We start from the raw sequence: 22317 nt of genomic DNA, 5'->3' as shown, positions 1-22317 counted from the left end.
TTCTTTTTTCCTTGTTTGCAGGATTCAAATTTGGGATATTGGTGTTTGTTTTTGAGAACTTCTTTTGTGGGATTTTTTTTTTTTTTTTTTTTTTTTTAAATCATCGGTCTTGGAATACAGAAGAGGAACCAGAAAGACACTTATTTCATTTCACGTTGGGAACACTCACTTTTGAGGCACTCTCACGCCCCGGCCCACAACCATGTGGCCATCACAGCTACTAGTCTTCCTGGTGCTTGCTGCACCAGTGGTTCAAGGTAAGACCTTTAATTAGATTTTTGTGTGAAGCTTTATGTTGTCACTATTTGCACTAGGTCCTTTCTTCTAAATCTGCTCAGTGCTTTAGCAGCTTTTGCCTATGATATATTCATAGAAGTAAGTTAAATTTAAAAGACCATAATATGTACCATCAGCTGCAGTAAATACAACCTTGAGTTTGATTTCTGAAAGTAGATTTTGAAATGTATACATAGCCAATTCTTTGTTATTTTTTAGAGCTTTCAGTATTGGCTACTCTTTTCCATCTTTAATACACAGAATACAAAGTAAACTGCTCATTTAAATAAGAATCTTTTTCATATATATACATTTTAGTGCAAAAAAAAAAATGGCCAAAGTGATATGAACGTATGCTGAAAGGTAATTTTACTGAAACATGCTAATCAACTCATAAAAAAAAATATACTCTGTTCATCTAGACATTTCAATATTGATAACACAAATATGATAGTTAAATGCTATATCTTTGCAAATTTTATAAAAAATAATTATTTATAAATAAGATAAATTATGTACAACTTAGTATAATATTCACTGAATCTTTCTAACATCTGGCAAAGTCTACATTTATATTTCTTACTGACAATTTAAAGTTTTCTACTAAGCATCATTGGTTTTGCACTTAGATGAAAATCGTATAATATAGTCACTACCTCATACATTAATGGTAATGATGCCAAAGAAAGGGATACAGCTCTCTTTGGCACTGCTTTGGAGGTCTCAGAGTATTAGGATGTAGCAAGTACCTGAGACCAGATTTTAGGCTCTTTAGCTCACTTTTGGTTTTTTAATTGACTACAAAAATCTACTGTAGTTTATCACTGATACAATTCCGAATTTGGCCCATGCTCTTATTTCAATGTGAATTACATTTTGCTGTCATTATAAAAACTGTATAAAATACCTCTGTGTCTTTTGATGTTTTCTTCTAAAGTTTTCCTGATTTAGCACATTTTTTTTAAGTATTCACAATATAAGGTACTTCTTTTTTAAAGAAATTAAAGTAAAACAATTCAACCATCCAGTTTTAAATGATGTAAATTTGTAAAAAAAAAAAGAAACCAACTGAGCCACCCAGGCGTCCCAAAAAAAAGAAAAAAACATTCAGAGTGTTTCCTTAATTCATATAGTGATGGACCACTTACTTTCATGTACTTGAGTACATATAACATTTTGTGGTAAGAGACCATAAAAAAAAATTATATCCCTTTAAACAAGTGCTTTTCTAATTATCTGTATATCTAAAGATTAGTCTAATTAGGTTTTGATGTTATAAAGATGCCTCACTCATAAGGTTATTTTGAGGATTAAATAAATAGCATACATTGAGAATCTAGCACAGTGCATGACAAAGAGTCAAGTGTTTGAACAAGCTAATTCCCTTCATTGTACTATCTGCTTCTCTAGTTTATTTTTGTTCTAATAAATTATAACAACCAGAAATTAGCTAATCATGAGAGCTGTTTCATTTGTTTTTGATAATCAGAAACCCCCCTACACACACACACACACACACACACACATCCTCTCTCTCCAAGGAATTCTGAGAAGCATTTAAAAACTCCTCATAGAACAACTAGAAATTTGGCCTGGCATAAAAAATATTTTGGGCAAGAGTAATCTTTTCTGTTGTATGTGAGCTCCTTTACCTTATCTTGACTTTGAACCATATTATGCTACACAATATAGCAGCTTTCTATTTATAAACTTTATCCTTGTTACCTTGAATAGAAATTTTAAAACTTCGCACCCAAAAATTACAAGTCCATTTTGTCTGCCTTCTATAGAAGGCCTTCTCCACTGCCTTTGTGATACCACTTTGGACTTATAAATAGAGGGCTTCATATGAACAGCCTTTGGGGACCCAGCCTGCTCTTAACTAAAGGAATGTATGTACCTCTGATCAGTGCTGATCTTATAGGATAGACTTTTTTTTTTAGAGTCCCTAACAATTCTGTCATAAAGGAATACCACATAACTTAAAACTTTGTAGACAACTGAGTTAAAATGATGTCACGGTTACAGAAGGACATGCTCTTTCCAAAACACATCCCTGGTAGCATCTCCTTGCCTTCTGTTGTTGAGATGTCCCTCTTTTTTGCACCCCTGACCATAGAGAATTAACTTATCTGGGAATGACTTGAATTGTTCTTTTCTCCAGAGAAATTAATAATGATGACCACTGATTTTTGTGGCCATAAACTTCAGATGTATTGATATAATTAATCCTTACAACGTTCTCATGGGTTTAATATTATTTACTATTAGTATTTTATTACTTTTTATTGTAAAAACACTGAGATAATGAGTGGTAAAGGAACTTGACTGAAATAACACAGAGACCCAGAGGAGATTTAAATGAAGGACCTGGCTTCTTGAGCTCTGGTTTTACTGCCCATAGATAAGCCATGATTATCAAAGCCATTCTTCCTTACAGAGAATCCCATTTCAATGTTTCTGGCTGTTGGGGAGAAGGTGAAACAGAAATGCAGATCACCTGCTTTTCTCCTGTATTCTGAGCACAGACAAATGAGGTTTTGATGTCTTACAGACTTGAGATAAAATTTCAACTCTGCCACCTAGAAGTTCTGTAACCATGTTACTTGGTAAACTAGTTAACAGATATCCATTATCACCCAGTGTGAGCCAGAAAACTGTGCTAACTGCTCAAGATATGGTAGTCAACAAAAGATTTTAATTCATCCCTCAAGGAGCTAACAGTAACTTAAAATTTTGTAAGCCTACTTTTTATCTGCAAGAATGAACAATTATTCCATGTAGAGTTATTTGAAGAAGTAGATAGAATAATATATATGTATAACTTCTCACATAGTGTTTGGCATTTTGTAAATCTTCCTTATATTTTATTTGCCCACGCCTAATTACCTGGAAATGGGAGCTAACCCTCTGAGCATTAGATAGGGAAAATGGCTACTTCCCTGGATTCTTACTGTGAGATGTGAAATAAATTTTTTTCTACTTGAACCTCAGTATTTTTTTTCCCAGTAGATTCTTGACACTAGTTTCTGTTCAAAATTATTATCAAACCAGTATGTATGAAGGCTTAGTGCATAATTCTTTATATATAATAATAGATTTATAACTGTCGGTGATGCAAATATACAGTTGCCAGTGGTAGTAGTATGTAGCTGGTAAAATAATTGTCAGACATGGATTTTGTTCATGATTTTCCCATGGGCAAAATTAGAAACTAAGCTAAAGAATTAATACTGAATCATGTTTACATTAGTTGGATAATCTCCATATTTTTCTGGAAAGTCTGGCCAGTATTTGATCTAGGAAAACAAACTTAATCAGTACGTCCACACCATATAGGTATCTATATACAACTTTTAAATTTGGAAATGTCTCTGGTTCTATGTTTATCTGTCCATATTTTATGTCTCTGTGTACCTCCGTATTTCTCTTTTTCTGTTTTCCATGACTGTGCCCTCTTCCTGTATAGCCATAAAACCCTTATCTATAAAGCAACGAGAACTGGCAGAAGTAAAAAGAAACCACTAAAGCAGATGGCCATTTTTTTGCTGTTAACTAATGTAATGTTGCATGAAGATAAAGGAATTTTTTGATCTATTGATATGGTTGGGACCAAGGGAAAAGAAAGGAATTGGAGAACAATAATCCAATAATAACCTGGGCACTTGGGCTCATTGCGATTGTCAGTAACGGAATACCAATGTCCAGTGCGATATAAGGGCTAGGAGATCTGGTACCCAAGCCACAATGAGTTGGGAGTTGAGAAGGTGGTTAGGATGCTTAGATATCTTCACTGCTTAGATATCTTCACTGTATCTTCTCTTATTTAAATTGTACTTATGAAGTGTGTCACAGTTGAAGAGATAGGAAACAGGGTAATTAGAACTTACTGTGGATAAAGGGGAACAATATATTTTATGATATTTTTGGATTAAAAAATGGGGTTTTAAAAACTTCTTCTATAACTACCATATGCATTCTTTTTTTCCCTGCAAGTTTATTTTTTAAAGTTGCATGTGTATTTATATATTTGTGGACTTTATAGGCTAACCTGCTTTTTATTATGTTTAAGAATTGATTATAATAAACAGCCATTAGCAGGGACAAAACTGCTAATCATATCCATATATATTTAGTATTATATGTTTTTGTGTAATTTGCATTTTATTATTAATCTAATTTTCACAGTTATAATACTATTAATGTATCAGTAATGTAAAATAATACACATTTTTAAAGCTTCTAATAAAATGTAAAGCTTGAGAAAATAGAAAAGTGCATTTTACCACATAGCATCTTACTATATAATTCTCTTTATGAAGTCATGTTTTATTGATTGTGAAAAAGTCAGCTTGACTTCTAAGTTCTGCTTAACTTTGTTAGTTTTAGAAATTAATCATCTTTGGAATGTTCATGTTTGTCAGCCTAGATAATTTGTAATACTCCCAGTAATATCACTATGTTTATGGTCAAATATGTTATACAAAAAAATATCTTTATCGTGGTCATGATATATGAGGCGTTGGTGGACACATCCAACAGCATTACCCACCGGGTACTGAATTTCAAAATACATTATTTTGTAAGTTAACCATAATCTCTAATATCACAATATAAACCACAAATATGCATGGCTGATAGCTTCTCCTTTGTAAGAATATGTTCAGAAACATTCCCTTACACACTCGGTATGCAGGTTAGCAATTGGAGAAGAACTTTCTTTTGCCTTTGCACTTGCAAAATGTGTTATAGGTGAATTTTATTGTACTGATACTTTATGAGTAACATGTATATACTTTGAGAGCAAAATAGCTTTTTCTTATTTTTGGATTTTATGTCTAACTATTTTAGGATCATATCTTATTGTTTATATTTCTTGGCCTTGGAATAGACTAGGACTGCAATAGGGTAATTGTAGGCTTGATGTAGAGTGAATTAAAACACAACTGGATTACATAACATATAAGTATCTATTTATTTTCCTCTTCTTTGCATCACTATTTACGTTCATTCTCAATGTAAGAATTAGTGTTCTCACACGTATAATTTCATATAAGCTGCCATAATATGTTTTTCATGCATTTACTTCCTCCATTCTAAATGGAGGAAATGGTTCTTAAATGACCACTCAAAACATTGAAATGCAACAGTTGAAAGTCTCATTGATCTGTTATGTAAATAGGAGACAATATATTGTATTATGATCTATTTTGACAGTTCAGAATAAGACGCTGTTGAAAAATAGGGTTCATTCATTCTCTACTTTTTTTGAGTTTTTTATTGATAAATTGAAAACAAATACCTTACATGTTATCAATAATTACATTTTTGCTTTATTTCTTTTTTTTCTTTTTTTTTTTTTTACATTTTTGCTTTATTTCTATATTTCCCTTTTATTGTCATCTTGGCAGAATTAGTTTTTTAAAATACAGAAAGTTGTCTTGCTATCAAAAAAGTCTGTTTTAAATGAAGGATTTCATCAAGTAAGCTAGACTACTTAGGGATTTGCCAGAAAAATATGCTAGCTTTATTTACACAAGTAATGGATACACATCCTTGTACAAAATAGGGTCTCATAATGACATCTGGTAAACTTTCTATGTTTATTTAATCTACTCATAGTTTGTGGTGATTTGGATGCCCTAAAGTCAAGGTTGTATCTTACTGGTAAAATACAAGTACATAGTCTCATATATCTCTTTGTTGGTCATTATCCGTGTCACCTACTTTATTCTCAAAGTAACTCTCCTCATACAAATTTAAATCAGAAAGGAAAAATCCAATAATCCCACGACCCAATGATATAATTAATATTAATGCTTATTAGATTTTTCTTGCAGTCATGTATCTGTATATATTTTTTTAAAAGTGGAATAATGTTAGAAATAAAATGTCTTTCATTTTGACTTAACCTTAAAGTGTAGACATTTGTATACTTTATTTAAATTTTTTAAAAATTATGGCATTGTATTATACGAAGAAACTATTGTTTACCTAACCCATATATTGATAGTTCAACAGAGAAATTCATTGATATATTGCCATTACCAATAGTATTATAAAGGAACAAAGTTACATATAAAATTCGACTTTATTTTTGTACCTCTAGAAGAAAATCTCTTGAGAAATAGAAGGTTAAAAAAAATTTTTTTTAGATTAGTTAGTAACTATCTTAAGTGAATATTAATAAATTATCAATGTACCCTTGCTTGCTTGCTATTAATACAGTTGTTTGAAATTCTGCAAGTTTAGGCTACTATAATAATGAACAATTATTCAAATATTGAGGTATTATTTGCAAGGGCATAATGATGTATTCAGAAAATTCAAGGAAGATAAACTTTCTCAGAATTAAGAATATTTTGTGTTCTGATGTACGATTCACACATACACATGATCTGAGTCAAAAATGTATGAGTTACTTAAGGAATATCATAGGAGGAAATATATAGAACTTTTATGAAGAAAAAGTCTAAAACTTTTTCCTGGGAGTTATAAAAGAAGACAATGCAATATACTGTGTTCATAGATGAAAAGACTGAGTACAGCAACATGGACAAATATTTCCAAATTATTTTTTCTAGCTTTTTACACAGCTGAACTCAGAGTATCCGCATGAGCTTTTTCATGTAGAAATTCAACAGAATTATTTTAAATATATGTATTGGATATTAAATAAGAAAAAAGCTAGTCTAAATGAAAGAAGTAAAAGGAAGTGACTTACCCAACTGATCATAAGTCATAAATTATACATATAAAATAATTAAAGATAAAAATCTCAAAATTGGGCAAATTGGGCAACTGTAAAAATGAGATCCGTGAAGTAGCACTGCAGGTTATATGTCTGTGTTGCAATGTGCCACGAATGATACCTCAGAAGTGGTTAAGTAGAGATCAGATCAACAGTGTGTGTGTGTGTGTATGTGTGTGTGTGTGTGTGTGTGTATTTCAAATTATATACTATAAAAATTCTGGAGGAAGACCTCTTTGTGTTATTTACTCTAATGTCCATTTTTGAGCAGTATATCCAATAAAGTGTAAAGTAAGCTGCAATCATAGTATATTCCTAAATTGATAATGGCTTCCAGACAATGTTCCCTTAATCACCAAGCATGCCAAGGCAGGTGGGTGTTTCTGATCAGGGTATTTGTGTATGGTGGGAAATAGTGATGGATGCCATCCTTTTGCTATCACGGTTATATGTAGATCTAGTCTAATGGCATGAAACTTCCAAAGTCATTTTGAGGGTCATTGCCATTTCAGTCTGGAGGAAGGGAGAATGAGCACTGTGGAGACTCTAGTGGGAAATTTTTATGGATATGTTTGGAAGCAATTCAAATTATTTCTGCTTCCATTTCCATTAATTAAAACTGCCTCATAACTGTATCTATATAAAGGGGTCTGAAAGGTATAGTCCTCCTCATGTGATAAAGGAAGATATTTATAAAAGATACCATGTAGCTTTTAAATAAAACTGGATTTAAAGCACTAATATATATTTTAAAATATATAAATGGAGGGATTATTTTTTACAACTTTATTGAGATATATTTAACATACCAATAAGGCACTCATTTAAAGTATATAGTTCATGGGATTTGAGTGTTTGCATAGTTGCGTAGCCATCAACATAATCAATTTTAGTCTATTATCAGTCCTCCGTAAAGAAACCTCATACCAATTGGTGGTCACCCCTGATTTCCCCTTTCCCCAGTCCCCGAATATCACTAATCTACTTTGTTTCTCTGGATTTGCCTATTCTGGACCTTTTGTATCCATAGAATCATACAATTTTTGATCTTTTGTGACTCAATTATTTCACTTAACAGAATATTTTTAAAATTTACTCATCATAGCATGTAATAGTACTTGGTACTTTTTTATTGCCAAATAATATTCCTTTGTCTGAACATACTACGTTGTGTTTATCCGTTGGTAGAAATTTGGCTTATTACCAGTTTTTGGCTATTCTGCATAATGCAGTTGTGAAAATTCATGTACAAGTTTTTGCACGGACGGGATTTTACTTCTCTTGGGTCTACACATAGAAATGAAATTGTTGAGTCACATAATTGTATGTTTTGCATTTTGAAGAACTGCTAAACTGTTTTCCAGAATGGTTTCACAGCGTAACATTCCAAACAGCAATGTGAAGCTTCCCATTTCTCCACACCCTCGCCCACACTTACTATTGCCTGTCTTTTTCACTTTGTCATCCTAGTGGAGGTGAAGTAGTACCTCATTGTGGTTTGGGTTTGCATTTCCTTCATGCATAATGATATCGAGCTTGTTTTCATTTGCTCCTTGGGCATTTGTATACCTTACTGGAGAAATACTCAATCATTTCTTAATAATTAAAAGTTGCTTATTATTAAGTTCTGAGTGTTCTGTATAGGATCATCTCTTATTAGAAGAGGCCAGAGAATATTGTTAGAATATAAATTGAGTTAAGGGTTTTTTTCAACTGCATATTCTAAGAAAAACTTTTTGCCTGGATTTACCCACTTAAATCTCATCTGCTTTACATTTGCTTTGAAATCCTCTGCCATTTATCTAGCCTCATACCTCCTTCCCTTTTACTTACCATATTTAATTTCAGTAGGTCATTAAATCAAGTTTTTATTATGACAAAAACTAGTAATTGAAAGTGATTGAAATTTCTTCTGATATGTGAATTGTATAGTAGTGACTTATATACAAAACATCAGGGTAATTAATCGAATTCTTTTGGTTGTATCCAATTACTCTTCCCTAAGAACATGATAAAGAACATAAGCTTTAATCATGATGACCAGAAGTATTTCTATTTTTGTTCTAGTCCAAATTCTTGTTCTTGCAGATTTTGGAACTCCTCTTATTTATATATTTTTGTGGTTTTGCTCAAATTATATTATAAATATTGAGGCTTTCATTTTATTTCCATAGATTAGTTTTCTCTAATATGCTCTCCAAACTACTGGTTGCCTCTTTTACTTCATCTCAAGAAAGTTATACAATTCATTATGTCTATCAAAGTTATATAGTATATAATAATGACCTTTGTACTCACATCACAGGTTTAGTATTTTTTTTAAAGCTTTATTTTTTTTAAAAATAGTTTTACACGCAGTGTGGGCTGGAACTCACAACCCCAAGATCAAGAGTCAGATGCTCTACTGACTTAGCCAGCAAGGCACTCCCTGAATTCACTGATTGCTTTAAACAAACAAACAAACAAGCAAGCAAACAAGCAAAGATGAGAAACAGAAGAAAACCCGAGGTTTCATATGCCAAGACTCCTAGCAACTTTGAATTATTTCAGCACACTGTGCTTATCTGAAGTATTACTATTTGAGCAGAAAAGACTAGGAGAATGCTAAATAAAGATAATACATGATTCATAAATGCTGATATTGAACAGTTGCTATAGCTTTAAGGAACCATGAATGGAGGAAGATGTCAATATATTTAGAAAGTAATATTTACAGGAAGACCAGCAACTGAAGTTTACAGTATCCCCCAATTTAAGCTGCTTTTAGAATCCTAATTTGCGTGCTCCTATTGAATAAAATGAGAGATGTCAGACCTCAGAGTCTAATTCCATTTCTGTTACTTCAAGAAACATGACCTTAACTAATTTGATTCACAGTTTCCTTACTTGTTAAAGGGCTAATTAGGCCTACTTTGTTATAGTATGAGGATCAAATAAAATAATGTATAGAAATGACTTAACACAAAACCTCACACATTTAATCCTGAGAGAATGTGATCAATTAAAACATACCTTTTGGAATTAGAACTAAAAAAAACAAATGATCTGGATAGTAAGCAAAATTTGAAGTACAACACCATCTTGGGGTCACTTACTTTGCATAGTGTTTTTCAAAGACCGCATTGTGTGTTCTTAATCCCCAAATGTGACAGTTTTTCTAATTATGAGGCTACACATTTATATACACATTCTAACATTATATTCAGAACTCACCCACTGGACTGTAACTAAGTCTTTAATGAGTTACTAATGAACATCTTAAGCTTAGATCAGCATTTAGAAAAATGTTGAAGAGTGTTGAAAAGCTATTCAGAGGGTAGGCCTGTTGCTTTTAATTAGACTATAAGCCCAGTAAAATTTCCTGTCTTCACTATTCATCCAAGGCTTAAAGAAATTGAATATTGAGTGACAGACTCTCACTTTGGTATTATTGGTTTAATATTAAGTTAAAAGGGGTAAATATATTGAGCTAAATCAGAGAAATCATTATTTTGATTAAATGCAAAGGTAAAAATAATAGGCAAAACCAAAATAGCATTTCACAGTGATTCATTTTTTCTCCCCTGCACTCAGATGACGTTACACATTATTTTTATGGTTGCAGTAGAGAATAACCAGATGACATGAGGAAAAAGATCCAGATATGTTTAGATCGTGTAGATGACCCCCCCAAATCCCCCCAAACAAAAAACAAAAACAGACCTCTGTATTTATAAAAAGAATGAACAGTTTGCTTTCACACATTACTGCTTCTCTCCAAGCTGTTGGAGATAACACGAAAGTAGTAATCATAGGACCTGAATTAGATCAAGACTATTCTTTTCTGGAGCTCTTGTTACAAATCAACAATGGTGGAGACTGTTTAGCAATGATCCTTCCTTTTCCTTTTTGATGGAGAAGTTGGTGGAACCATGCAAACCTAAGGGCACTGTATTTAGTAATCAAGACAGATAGTATGTAAAATTCAAAGCAGTAGGCTAGTATGATGTTTCTCCGGGAAATGCTGCACATTTGCTTAAAAGGAATTCTTTTAAGTTTTTTTTTTTAAGATTTTATTTATTTATTTGACAGAGAGAGATTACAAGTAGGCAGAGAGGCAGGCAGAGAGAGAGAGAGAGGAGGAAGCAGGCTCCCTGCAGAGCAGAGAGCCCGATGCGGGACCCGATCCCAGGACCCTGAGATCATGACCGGAAGGCAGCGGCTTAACCCACTGAGCCACCCAGGAATTCTTTTAGATTAGTTGCAATGGCTCAGGACAGTGGGAATAGCTGTGCTAGCCTACATGTTTTATAGGTTACCAGTTATTGTTAGGAGACGGGTTAGATCTCATGCCTCTGCACCCAGATAAAAACCGCCATGTCGATTTTTAAAAGTAGGTGTCCAGTAATAACCATACTCTATGTACACACAAGCAGCATAATATAATAGATCATGAAAACATGTTCGCTAGTTAATGTATCTGCTTTCTTCTTAATCAGCATTTAGACATTCATTTTGTGCATGTTTTGAGGAGGTGGTGGAGGTAAAAAATCCCTTCCTTCCAGAAAAAAGTAGATAAAAACTTTTCATTCTTCTCAACCATCTTCAGAGATGCCAGTTATGATTAACTTAAGATAGAACTAACTAACGAGATAGATTTCTGTCAAAATATATAGGGTTTCCCGCACATATCAGGTATAATTGACCCTGTGATTAAGGAAAAGAGCACCATTATTGTTGTTGTAAAGATTCTTAAAGAATTATTTACTTTATAGCACTCTAAAAGCATAGCTTCCATGGCATTAACATTTTAGTATACTTTAACAAGAAAGTAGAGGGAAGGAAATTAAAAGAAAATCAGTATTTTCCAAATAATAAATTCCAGAGCTTTATTCTTATTACCATGAATTTAAATCTGTTTAACTTAGGGCACTTGGGTGGCTCAGTTGGTTAAGCGACTGACTTCAGCTCAGGTCATGATTCTGGAGTCCCAGGTTTGAGTCCCACATCGGGTTTCCTGCTCAGCAGAGAGTCTGCTTTTCCCTCTGACCCTCCCCACCTCATGCTCTCTCCCTCTCAAGTAAATAAAATCTTTTAAAAAAATCTATTTCCTTTATGTTTATTTAAAAAAAGCAGATACTTTTGATTAGAAAAGAAAAAAATATTATTCTGATAAATAAGGTATATAATAAACATTTTATTGAATTTGAATGAAAATGACTTCTTGTCAGAAGCTAAATTTTTTTTTAAGATTTTTATTTATTTATTTCACAGAGATCACAAGTAGGCAGAGAGGCAGGCAGAGATAGGGGGAAAAGAGGGTTCCCACTGAGCAGAGAGCCCGATGTGGGGCTCGATCCCAGGACTCTGGGATCGTGACCTGAGCCGAAGGCAGAGCCTTAACCCACTGAGCCACCCAGGTGCCCCAGAAGCTAAATTTTTAAAAAGAAATTTATAACAGCAGAAACTTCACTCATTTTAACAAATGTTTGAGATATTTACATCACAGTATTACAATCTAGGCAACTATTACAATGAATGAACCACAATTTTTCCCTCTACTTTTAGGACATGAAAGATGCCAGACCTGAAAGCCAATTAAAAAGTATTCTTTAGGGGCACCTGGGTGGCTCAGTGGGTTAAAGCTTCTGCCTTCGGCTCAGGTCATGATCCCAGGGTCCTGGGATCGAGCCCCGCATCAGGCTCCCTGCTCGGCAGGGAGCCTACTTCCTTCTCTCTCTCTGACTACCTCTCTGCCTACTTGTGATCTCTGTCTGTCAAATAAATAAAATCTTAAAAAAAAAAAAAGTATTCTTTAAGTGCTCTTTCTTTTATTTTTTAACAAATAGGGATTAAGTTCCCCTTTAGCTTTAGTCATAATGAATGTTTGACTCTTCCACTAGTCTCAGAATATCATACAGTTTTTATATCTTGATTGTTCAGTCTCGTGGTAACAGTTTAGCCGTAATATGTTTTATTTTACTGTAACAAGCTGTGTTGTAGAGAAGAGGAGTAAGGAACTCAGTTTGAAGGGAAATTGCTTACCCACATAGGGCATACCAATGTTTCAGGAAACAATTCAGTCTGGACAAGAAGTACTTTGAGTTAAATTGAATAATATCCATGTATGTTAGGAAAGTTGCTTCATCAGACACAAGTGGGCATTTATCACTACAGAACCATTTTCTTTTGAGAACCAGAATGAAACAGATTTTTCTGTGTTAGAACTTCCATGTTGTAATTTCTACCTGGTGGATTCCTTGTCAGGTGCTTGGATTGAAACTCTATGACTATTGTTAGAGCTTACTACCCAGCGGGTAAAGAAATTATACACCTGCCACCTACACCTTAGGGAGAAATCAGGAACGAAGTAATCTTATATGGCCAAAATGAAGGTAATGGGGGACAGGTAGTGCCTTTCAGTATGCAGAAGGAAGTGGAATTGGAATAATGCCTTTACTGACAAGAAAAGAAGCAGAAGCAAGAGTCTGCTTGGCTGTCTCTACCTCTCTCTCTCTTTCCCTCTCTTCTTCGCTGATCCCTCCCTTCCCCACTTTCTTATTCCTCCTACTCTCTACCTCTTTCTCTCCTGGTAATATGTATGTTACACTGAAGTGGGATTAGACATCCCTTATCAATCATCCATATAAGTATTTCAGGATAATTTCTAGCATTTATACAGCACTTTACAGTTAGCTGAACACAATAGCTCTATGAATACTCATATCCAGTGAGTCATAGATAATGATATCAGTAATATTAAGGTGAAAGAAATAGATTTAGAGCCGTCAATCTAAGATGCAGTGACATTTGAAATAGTTCATAGAAGAGAAACTCAAAAATCTCATAAACTTCTCGTGGTGGCTTCTTCCAAAGGCATTTTAATGACTTCCGAGCATTTGCCTTATTTCAAAGACCTATGATTTTTTTTTTTTTAAGATTTTATTTATTTATTTGACAGGCAGAGATTACAAGTAGGCTGAGAGGCAGGCAGAGAGAGAGAAGGAGGAAGCAGGCTCCCTGCTGAGCAGAGAGCCCAATGTGGGGCTCGATCCCAGGACCCTGGGATCAGGACCCTGGGATCAGCACCTGAGCCGAAGGCAGAGGTTTTAACCCACTGAGCCACCCAGGCGCCCCTCAAAGACCTATGATTTAAATGGTAAATAAACCCACCTAAACAACATATAGATGAATGAGCTAGAATATTATAAGACAAAACAAGTAAAATTTTTATAGTTTCATTTAAAGGAAAAAAAAAGTATTGTGTTTATGTTAACCTAGAGATAATAGTAAAAGATAAAATTGAATAGTGGGTTAGGGTTAGTACAAAGATGAACTATATCATTGTAATTGTAGTACATTTCCACCTCAATAAAGTTCATAATTAGCTAGTGATTTTAAAAATATGTTAAAATATTGCTCCCAAACACAGAAACAAATGACTTGTGAGAAACATCCTTAGTGTTTGAAACTTAAATCACTTGTAGTTCTGATAAATACTCTTTGATGGTGTATTGTTGTTGGCCTTTGTCTCACCTTATAAATAGCATGACTACCCATGGTTTTGTCGAGATCCCATGCTTAATATCATGATCAATAGATATTTGGAGGAAGAAGCTGAATAATTGACTGAATTACATAGCTGTTAATCGAAGGAGAACAAGAAAAGAGTAACCGTTGAAATTGGTTAGAAAAATAATGTTTACTTAGTATTTTTATTATTTACAAATCTTGATCTCAGAAACTGTATACCATTAAAAATATGATTTTTTGATATTTATTTCAATTTTAAGCTCACAGACAAGATGAAAACTCTGGTACTGGTATCATATGGACTTTACATCTTACAGACTTTACATCTTGTGTGCTCATTATTTTTCCTTTTCTTAATTCTTGCCTTAAGTTCACTCCAGACTATTATTCAGGAACTTTGGTGCTCTCATGGCTTTTGATGTTTGGAGACTAACATAAACATGGGGAAATATTTTGATCATTTCAGTAAATTGTGAAATATTAATTTTCATATTTCATGCTTCCCACTAGCGAAAACAGAATCAAAGTGTTTACATAGTGAAAAACCCGAGTATGCACTGATTATGTAGACAATTTGGATATGGCAATGACTCATATTATTTATGATGAAAGCAATTTGAATTTGTAAACTATTAGCGAATCTCTCTTTTTTAAAAATACAAAGTCTTAATGAAATGTGTACTTCTTAAAGGAAATAAGATAAAATGTCTCTCTTTCTGAAGAAGGTTAGAAAGAAAGAAAGACAAGATATGGTGGCCTTATCATTACCTCTTGCCCCCAAACCAGAATTACCTTTGAGATACCTTCGAATCCGTACGATAGAGTTTGAAAATGTGACCTCAAATGGAGAAGGGAGAGGAGTAAGGTGGGAGGAAGATTTTATGTGTGCTTCTAAATTATCTTTCTCCTTAATAGTCTGAAGAGGAAAAGAAACATTTAGGACATGAAGGCTCTCCTCATATATACTGGATGATAAGTACCTTCTGGGAACAGAATTTATTTTGTGCAGCCTATTTGTATAGATTTCAGACAAGTGGGTTGGAGAATGCCTGGGTATAGATACCACCTTTCTCCACGGGAGGAAGAACTTACTGCCTCAGATGGAATTGGCTGCCCAAAGACAGACTGAGCTTCTGATCAGTGCCTCTTACATGCAAATTTTGTTTCCAAGTTTTTTAGCGGTCATGCCCTCGGGGTTATTAGCTAGTGTGTGAGTCTCATGATTCTTTCCAGACCTCAGATTCTGAGCCTCTAATGGAATACCAGACTTAAAACCGTGATGTTTATCTTGAAAACTTATTTTCGTAATAACTTCAGGAAGACAAATGAGATTTATATTTATAACTCAAATAAATATTTCTTCCGAAGTCATACAGTATTTTAAGTGTAACATATCCAGTATTTTAAAAACAGGAGTCCAGATTCGGGGTCTGTTCTGATAGCCCTTGTCCTTGTGGGCAGTGTAATAGCCAGTCCACTGCGGCTGCCACGGATTGCCGACACTGGGTTCCTTTTGTAGAGAAGTTAAAGGAGCCTTCAATCTATAGACGTGTAAGAGTCTCCAGTTTCATGGAACAAATCAAAGTCTAATTTCCTTCAATTTAACAAAGTCTACTAAACTTTTCTGATATATTGTATCCCTCCGTCTTGCGCTGTGAAATCATTCTATTCTCCAATCCAAACCTGTTTCTTCTAGGTCTCTGGATCTTGCTTTCTCGTGAATTTGTTCGTTCTTCTTGTGTAAGCATAGATTCTTTCTTTAAATACAGAAAGTATTATTACACTTTGCAGCTCATGGCGATTCCTCCTTGTATGCATTTAAAATCCTTCGTCATTCTCTACTTACTCTAGAAATTGACCTTTCCCAAAATAATCCCTAGTTTAGGAGAGGTCACTATTTCCAAGTCTATTTCTCTGTCCTGTCCTGTGCTTCCTTCTCAGGAACTTCATTCAGTATGAGCTCATGCTCTGGCTGTAGCTTAGCTCTTTGATCTCATTCCAGAATATTCTTCTCCCCGCCTACTACTTATAGATTCATTGGCCATTGTGCTCTTTCTTTCTTTCTTTTTTTTTTTTTTTTTAAGATTTGTTTATTATTTATGTGACAGGGGGAGAAACTTGAGAGGGAACACAAAGGAGAGGGAGAAGCAAGCTTCCTGCTGAGCAGGAAGCCTGATGCGGGGCCTGATTCCACGACCCTGGGGTCTTGACCTGAGATGAAGGCAGATTCTTAATGACAGCACCCAGGTGCCACCATTGGGCTATTTCTTTCTTTCTTTTTTTTTTTTTTTTAAAGATTTTATTTATTTATTTGACAGAGAGAGAGAGATCACAAGTAGGCAGAGAGGCAAGCAGAGAGAGAGAGGAGGAAGCAGGCTCCCCGCTGAGCAGAGAGCCCGATGCGGGACTCGATCCCAGGACCCCGAGATCATGACCCGAGCCGAAGGCAGCGGCTTAACCCACTGAGCCACCCAGGGCTATTTCTTGACTACACCTGAGGTAGTTCCATCCTGAGAAATTGCAGCAGCCTGGAATGCTCTTTACTCCTGACTTTTCTTTTCTTTTTTTCTTTTCTTTTCTCTTTTCTTCGTTCTTTTCTTTTTTCTTCTTTTTCTTTTTTCTTTTCTTCTCTCTCTCTCTCTCTCTCTCTTTTTTTATGGCTAGCAACTTCCAATTTCATTGAGATCTCAGTTTAAATTTTTACTCCCAAACATCAGTCTTCCATAAAACCTGAAACAGGGTTTCCTTACATATTACTCTATTTAAACTTTCTGTAGATTACTTATATTTCTAAACTTTTTAAAAATTGCTTACCTGTTAGTATATTGTCTTCTACACCAGAATAGATGATTCATTTAAGTAGACATGTGGTCTCTTTTGCTCACCAGAATCTCCACCACCAAGAAAAAGACCTAGCACACAATGTAAACTCAATAAATATTTGTCGAATGAACAAATAAGTTCATGCTCTATCACTCCAAATGTCCTTAGACATTAACTTGGCTGAGGGTGAAAACTTTCAACTCTATTATAACTGAAGCTTGTAGGAAAATACAGCTTTTTCATCTTTTGCTAATTTCTTTCCATAGTATACTTTATAAAGATGTTAGGGGAAACCTACCTGTATATATCATGTAAAAAATAATTAAAAAGTAATCATATTTTGGGCAATGAGGAGAGGGATATCTTAGAAGTCAGAAGTTTAGAAAAGACAGCATTGGAGTTAAACAAAGGAGATAATTTTTTTAGATATTTTGATTCTCACAACATTTTGGTCTTAAAACTTGTTTCCTTCTTTGACACCTTTTTCATTTACACAATCAAGCAAAATTGCAGAGATTACTTTTTGCTCGAATATTTTAATATTCACTCATTATAGTGAGTAGAAATAAAAATGATGTTTTAGAACAGTGTTAAAGTTAGTTATGTTGTAGACTGGCTAGTTCTATTCTAAACTTTTTGTTTTTTCATGGAAGATGGGTTGTTGGACAAATTTCTTAATATTTTTGTTTTCTATAAGGGTTAGTTTCTTGTGATTTGGGAGAGAACATGTATTTCAGTCTTAATTTGCAAATTTTATATGTCAAGAAATTATAGCACCACTGTATAAACTTAGAGTGTTAGAAAGATGATCATAAAATTCTCTTGTTTTATTGAATTTCCTAGTTTCTCTCCTGAGTTCTGAATGGTAGTCAGATAGCATTTTTAACTATGTTTTTAACTATGCATGTTATAGTACGTTAAAAATAATTGTGTAAAGCAAAGTCTTTTTCCTTGTAAAGTCTGTTTCTTTCTGGTAGTAGGAATATTTTCATTACCATTCCTGTTTATAAAACTAGCTGCAGTTAGTGTAGAAAAATGTCTATCTTGGGTATCAATGCATCAGAAAATTAAAAAAACAAAGCAAAACAAAAACAAACCTGTACTTAAATAGCTCTGTTTTTCATAGCATATAATGTATGCCTGTTTTGTGAATTATTAAAAAAATCATATGTGTACAATTTTATTTTTTCATTATTGTCTTGGTCTTCCATATTTATTCATTTATGTAATATGTACCATTTGTCAGTAAAATCACTGTGTATTTAAATGGCAAAAATGTATGTATATCTTTTTCACCCTAATGTTCATCACAGATCTTAATACAGTATCTTTCCAAAAAATGTTAAATTACCTGAAACATATAAATATAAAACAATTCATGTAAATGTAACAACATAACAAACAAAACGAGACTAATAAAATAAATAAGTAAATAAACAAACACCTCTTTGAAACTTTCGGCACCCATTACCTTATCAAGCTTTTCGTGTGTAAATACTTAGTAACATTTTTATTTATACTTAGAGAAGTTAATGGCTATAATTTCACAGCAGAATGCTGTGAATCTATAAAATAGAAAATTTATATTTTTTCAAGTAGCTTTCTCTGCTTTCAATAATTATGTCTAATTTTCCACTTACTGCTAAGGATTAGGTTGAGGTGGTGTTTAGCTAGGACAGAAAATACACAATCCGCACGACACTCGGGGACGGGGGATGTGTTCTTCTCGGCTCCAGGGCTATCTGAGTGGGGCCTGGGGTGGCTGGAGTCCCGGGACTAGGGCCTGCGGCAGAGAGCAGCCTCGGGGATAGCCTCTAGCTGGGCTATTCCGCTCCTCTGCAGCGGGCCTGAGCTGAGCAGGAGTCTGATGGTGCGCCCTGCGGTCCCCGCAGGTGGCAAGCACAGTGAGCGACATCCAGCCCTTCCTGCTCCACTGCGACACGCTGAGCGCGGCCCCGGAGGCGCTCTCCCACCCAGACATCTCCTTCAGCAGCCAGGCGCAGAGCGGGCCACTACTCATCGTGGACAAGGGCCCCGTGGAGCTACCAGAGGAGGTCGTGGTCCAGGTGCCCAAGGAGTCCAGAGTGCAGCCCAAGGTGCGGCCAGCGGTGGGGAGAGGGGGTCGGGGGTGGCTGGGCAGGGACTCCTGGAGGGCGCCGCCCCAGGCAGTGCCCCACATGTGTCTTCTCATTTGTTCGGGTCAGCATCTGCTCAATGGGGCTGATGTCTGTCTGCATCTGGCGGTCTCCCAGCAAGTCGCCGAACCCTGCATGCTCGGTCTGCGTTAGAGCCTCCTCATTATGCCAAAATGTTTGACTTTAAATTTCTGAATGGGTTTGAAATAGCTCTGCAGTATCGCGGGAAATTTCAAATTACTTTTAGTGACCATTTCAACTATTGTGAAATGTGATGCTTGTAAAAGACAAATTTTAACATTTCTGATCCTCTGCGTGTTTGGGGAACGAAAAAAATCTCATCAGTGGAAACTACCGGTTTTTGAGGAGAGTAGGATGAACACATATTGGTTGGGAATTGTGTATAGTCATTTAAAGCATAAAATCTGAGAGAAAAGTGATAGTTATAAAAGCAACATAATTTTCTTATGAAAATGTTGACAGCGCTTTATATTATTGTCTTTGCACCTGGCAAATGCAGTGAATGGCATCCATCTCTCTCTCTCTCTCTTTTTTTTTTTTTCTTTTTTCTTTTTTAAGAGAAGAGAGATCACAAGTAGGCAGAGGCAGGCAGAGAGAGAGAGGAGAAAGCTCTCTGCTCAACAGAGAGTCCAATGTGGGGCTCAATCCCAGGACCCTGGGGTCATGACCTGAGCCAAAGACAGAGACTTGAACCCACTGAACCACCCAGGCGCCCCTGATATCCATCTCTTGAAGCTCTAGTGAGAAATAGAATACTTGCAAAAATTCAATACTGTTCTTTTCCCCAATAATTTATCCAATACTTAGGCAATGCATTTTTTCTCACTAAACTCCATTCAAGCTCTCCTATCCCTCTTATTTCCTATAGAGAATATAATATATATATAATAAGTATAATGTGATATATAATATACATTTTCTTTCTATACATAATATATTTTTGTTAATGTTCTTTGATAATATTTAAATAATTTATAAGCTTATATGAATGCAATATGTATATATTTCACATATATTTTTCATATATATTACATATATGAAATACATTTATATTATATTATATTATATTATATATCATATTAAAAGTTTTATTTGTAAACTACATGAAAAAGGCTGGGAAGCATTTGGCTAGGGGAACCATAATTATCGAGTCTTTTCCTAAAACAGTGTCACCTCTCCTACTCCATAATTTCTTCAAGGGGATATTCATACAAGAAATACTGGCAAAGGAACACAAAATAGCACTGAGCTTATCTTCTTGACCCCATAACCATATTCCCTGGTAAAATAAGCTGGAAAACTTGGTTTTCAGCCCAGGGACCAAGAGAAAAATACCGTAAACCCATCTGAGATGGATTTTTCAATTCTGACATGTAAGAGTTAATCCTACCTCTTCAAATACTGCAGCTACATAGAAAGAGTAAGTGTGAGAGTGACTTGGCCTTCATGGTGGCTCTGTGCTCAGTCACCTAGTTCAGTCAATGGCCTAGAATATTTACATCCAGATTCGCATTCCTTCCTTGGTGTTGATGATTAGTGATGGGGAGTGCATGTCCACAGAAGTGTGTGCAATTGTTCCTAGTGTGTTCAGCAAATTCAGGGAAAATGTATAGTAAACATTCTTTAAGAAATTCTTTTTTATTTTTTTTCTCCTGCTCTTTGTTTTGTATTATCATTTCAAACCTGAAGTGTCTATATTGGATGCAGTCATATTTTTCACAGAATATGCTTCAACAGTTGCAAAATTTTCCTTATGATGTTGACTTTTGATTTATATACAAAATTAATATTATTTAATTTCCTTCAATGCATGTACATTCATCACAGTTTCTAGTACTCCTGAGGAAGGAATCCAAAAACGAAGTTTAATTTTTGAGTAAATGTTATAAATATTCAAGCCAGCAGTTAACATTTACACACACACACACACACACACACACACACGCACGCACACACGTCTGCTGGCAACTCAATTTTGAGGGGAAAAAAAATCAGAATATCAGTCAGAATACTTTTTTCTATAGAACTTTTGCTAAGAAGTTGGCTGAATTTAAATGGTTCCCAACATTTATAGTTTAATAAGATTTTTCTATGTTACTAGCTTTTACTTTTTGCTATGTATGTGACAACTTTCAGTACAGTAATGGGTTCTAAATCATGCTTTTCTCTCAACTTACAAATAGGAAAATTTCATTATATTTTGCTTTAGACAGAAAAGAAAGCATAGGTATGGGATCTCATAAGCGGAGACTGAGATCAATGTCATGTGATTTTAAAAGGAGTCTGCAGAATCATGTTAATCTGTTATAAGGAGACAATATTTTTTGAAAGTTGCTTTGGTGCAAAAGTAATTTTATCAGTGAGGTAAAGAGCATCTGAAGGTCATCTTCTAGTACTCCCTAAAGAAAAAATAAAGAAGAAAAAAAAAATAAATATTACAGGGGCATTGTCTTTCCTGATACAGAAGCTGATACATACAGCTGGAATGCTTGGACATGTATTAAAAATGAAAGTGAAAGGAGAAATACCATATTACTTTGAGCTCTTCAAGTTGAAAAGACAGGAAAGAATGCAAACAAGAAGATGTCCAGTGAACTCTGGCTCCCTCCCCTTCTCCTTTCCTCCACATTTCTTAAAATAAAAACAACTGTTTGCTACAGAAGCAAGATAATTTAAGATACAGAAAACTCAGAAATCAATATAAAGACGTATTAATGTAATTTTTAATTGAAAAATCAAATTGATGCTCCTTTTAAAAATATTAACCATTGTATTTGCCCTATAGATAGCCAGACAACT

At 34.6% G+C, this 22317-nt stretch overlaps 1 protein-coding gene across 13 annotated transcripts in view; it reads left to right on the top strand.

The window, feature by feature from the left end:
- ADGRL3 (adhesion G protein-coupled receptor L3) overlaps positions 1 to 22317 on the top strand; it is a 793594-nt gene that overhangs the window by 300638 nt on the left and 470639 nt on the right. For 12 of the 13 annotated variants that reach the window (XM_044268179.1, XM_044268169.1, XM_044268166.1 and 9 more), the window contains exons 3-4: positions 22 to 257; positions 19255 to 19458. In XM_044268179.1, coding sequence (XP_044124114.1) covers positions 203 to 257; positions 19255 to 19458 — 259 coding nt within the window. In that variant the 5' untranslated portion in view covers positions 22 to 202. The remainder of the gene's footprint in view (positions 1 to 21; positions 258 to 19254; positions 19459 to 22317) is intronic. The other variant, XM_044268170.1, reaches the window with a different exon arrangement.

This window comes from Neovison vison, chromosome 11, assembly GCF_020171115.1.
Source record: "Neovison vison isolate M4711 chromosome 11, ASM_NN_V1, whole genome shotgun sequence".
In the NCBI taxonomy this organism is placed as follows: domain Eukaryota; kingdom Metazoa; phylum Chordata; class Mammalia; order Carnivora; family Mustelidae; genus Neogale; species Neogale vison.
Note: the sequence above shows the minus strand (reverse complement) of the source record. Positions and strands in the feature narration are given on the sequence as shown.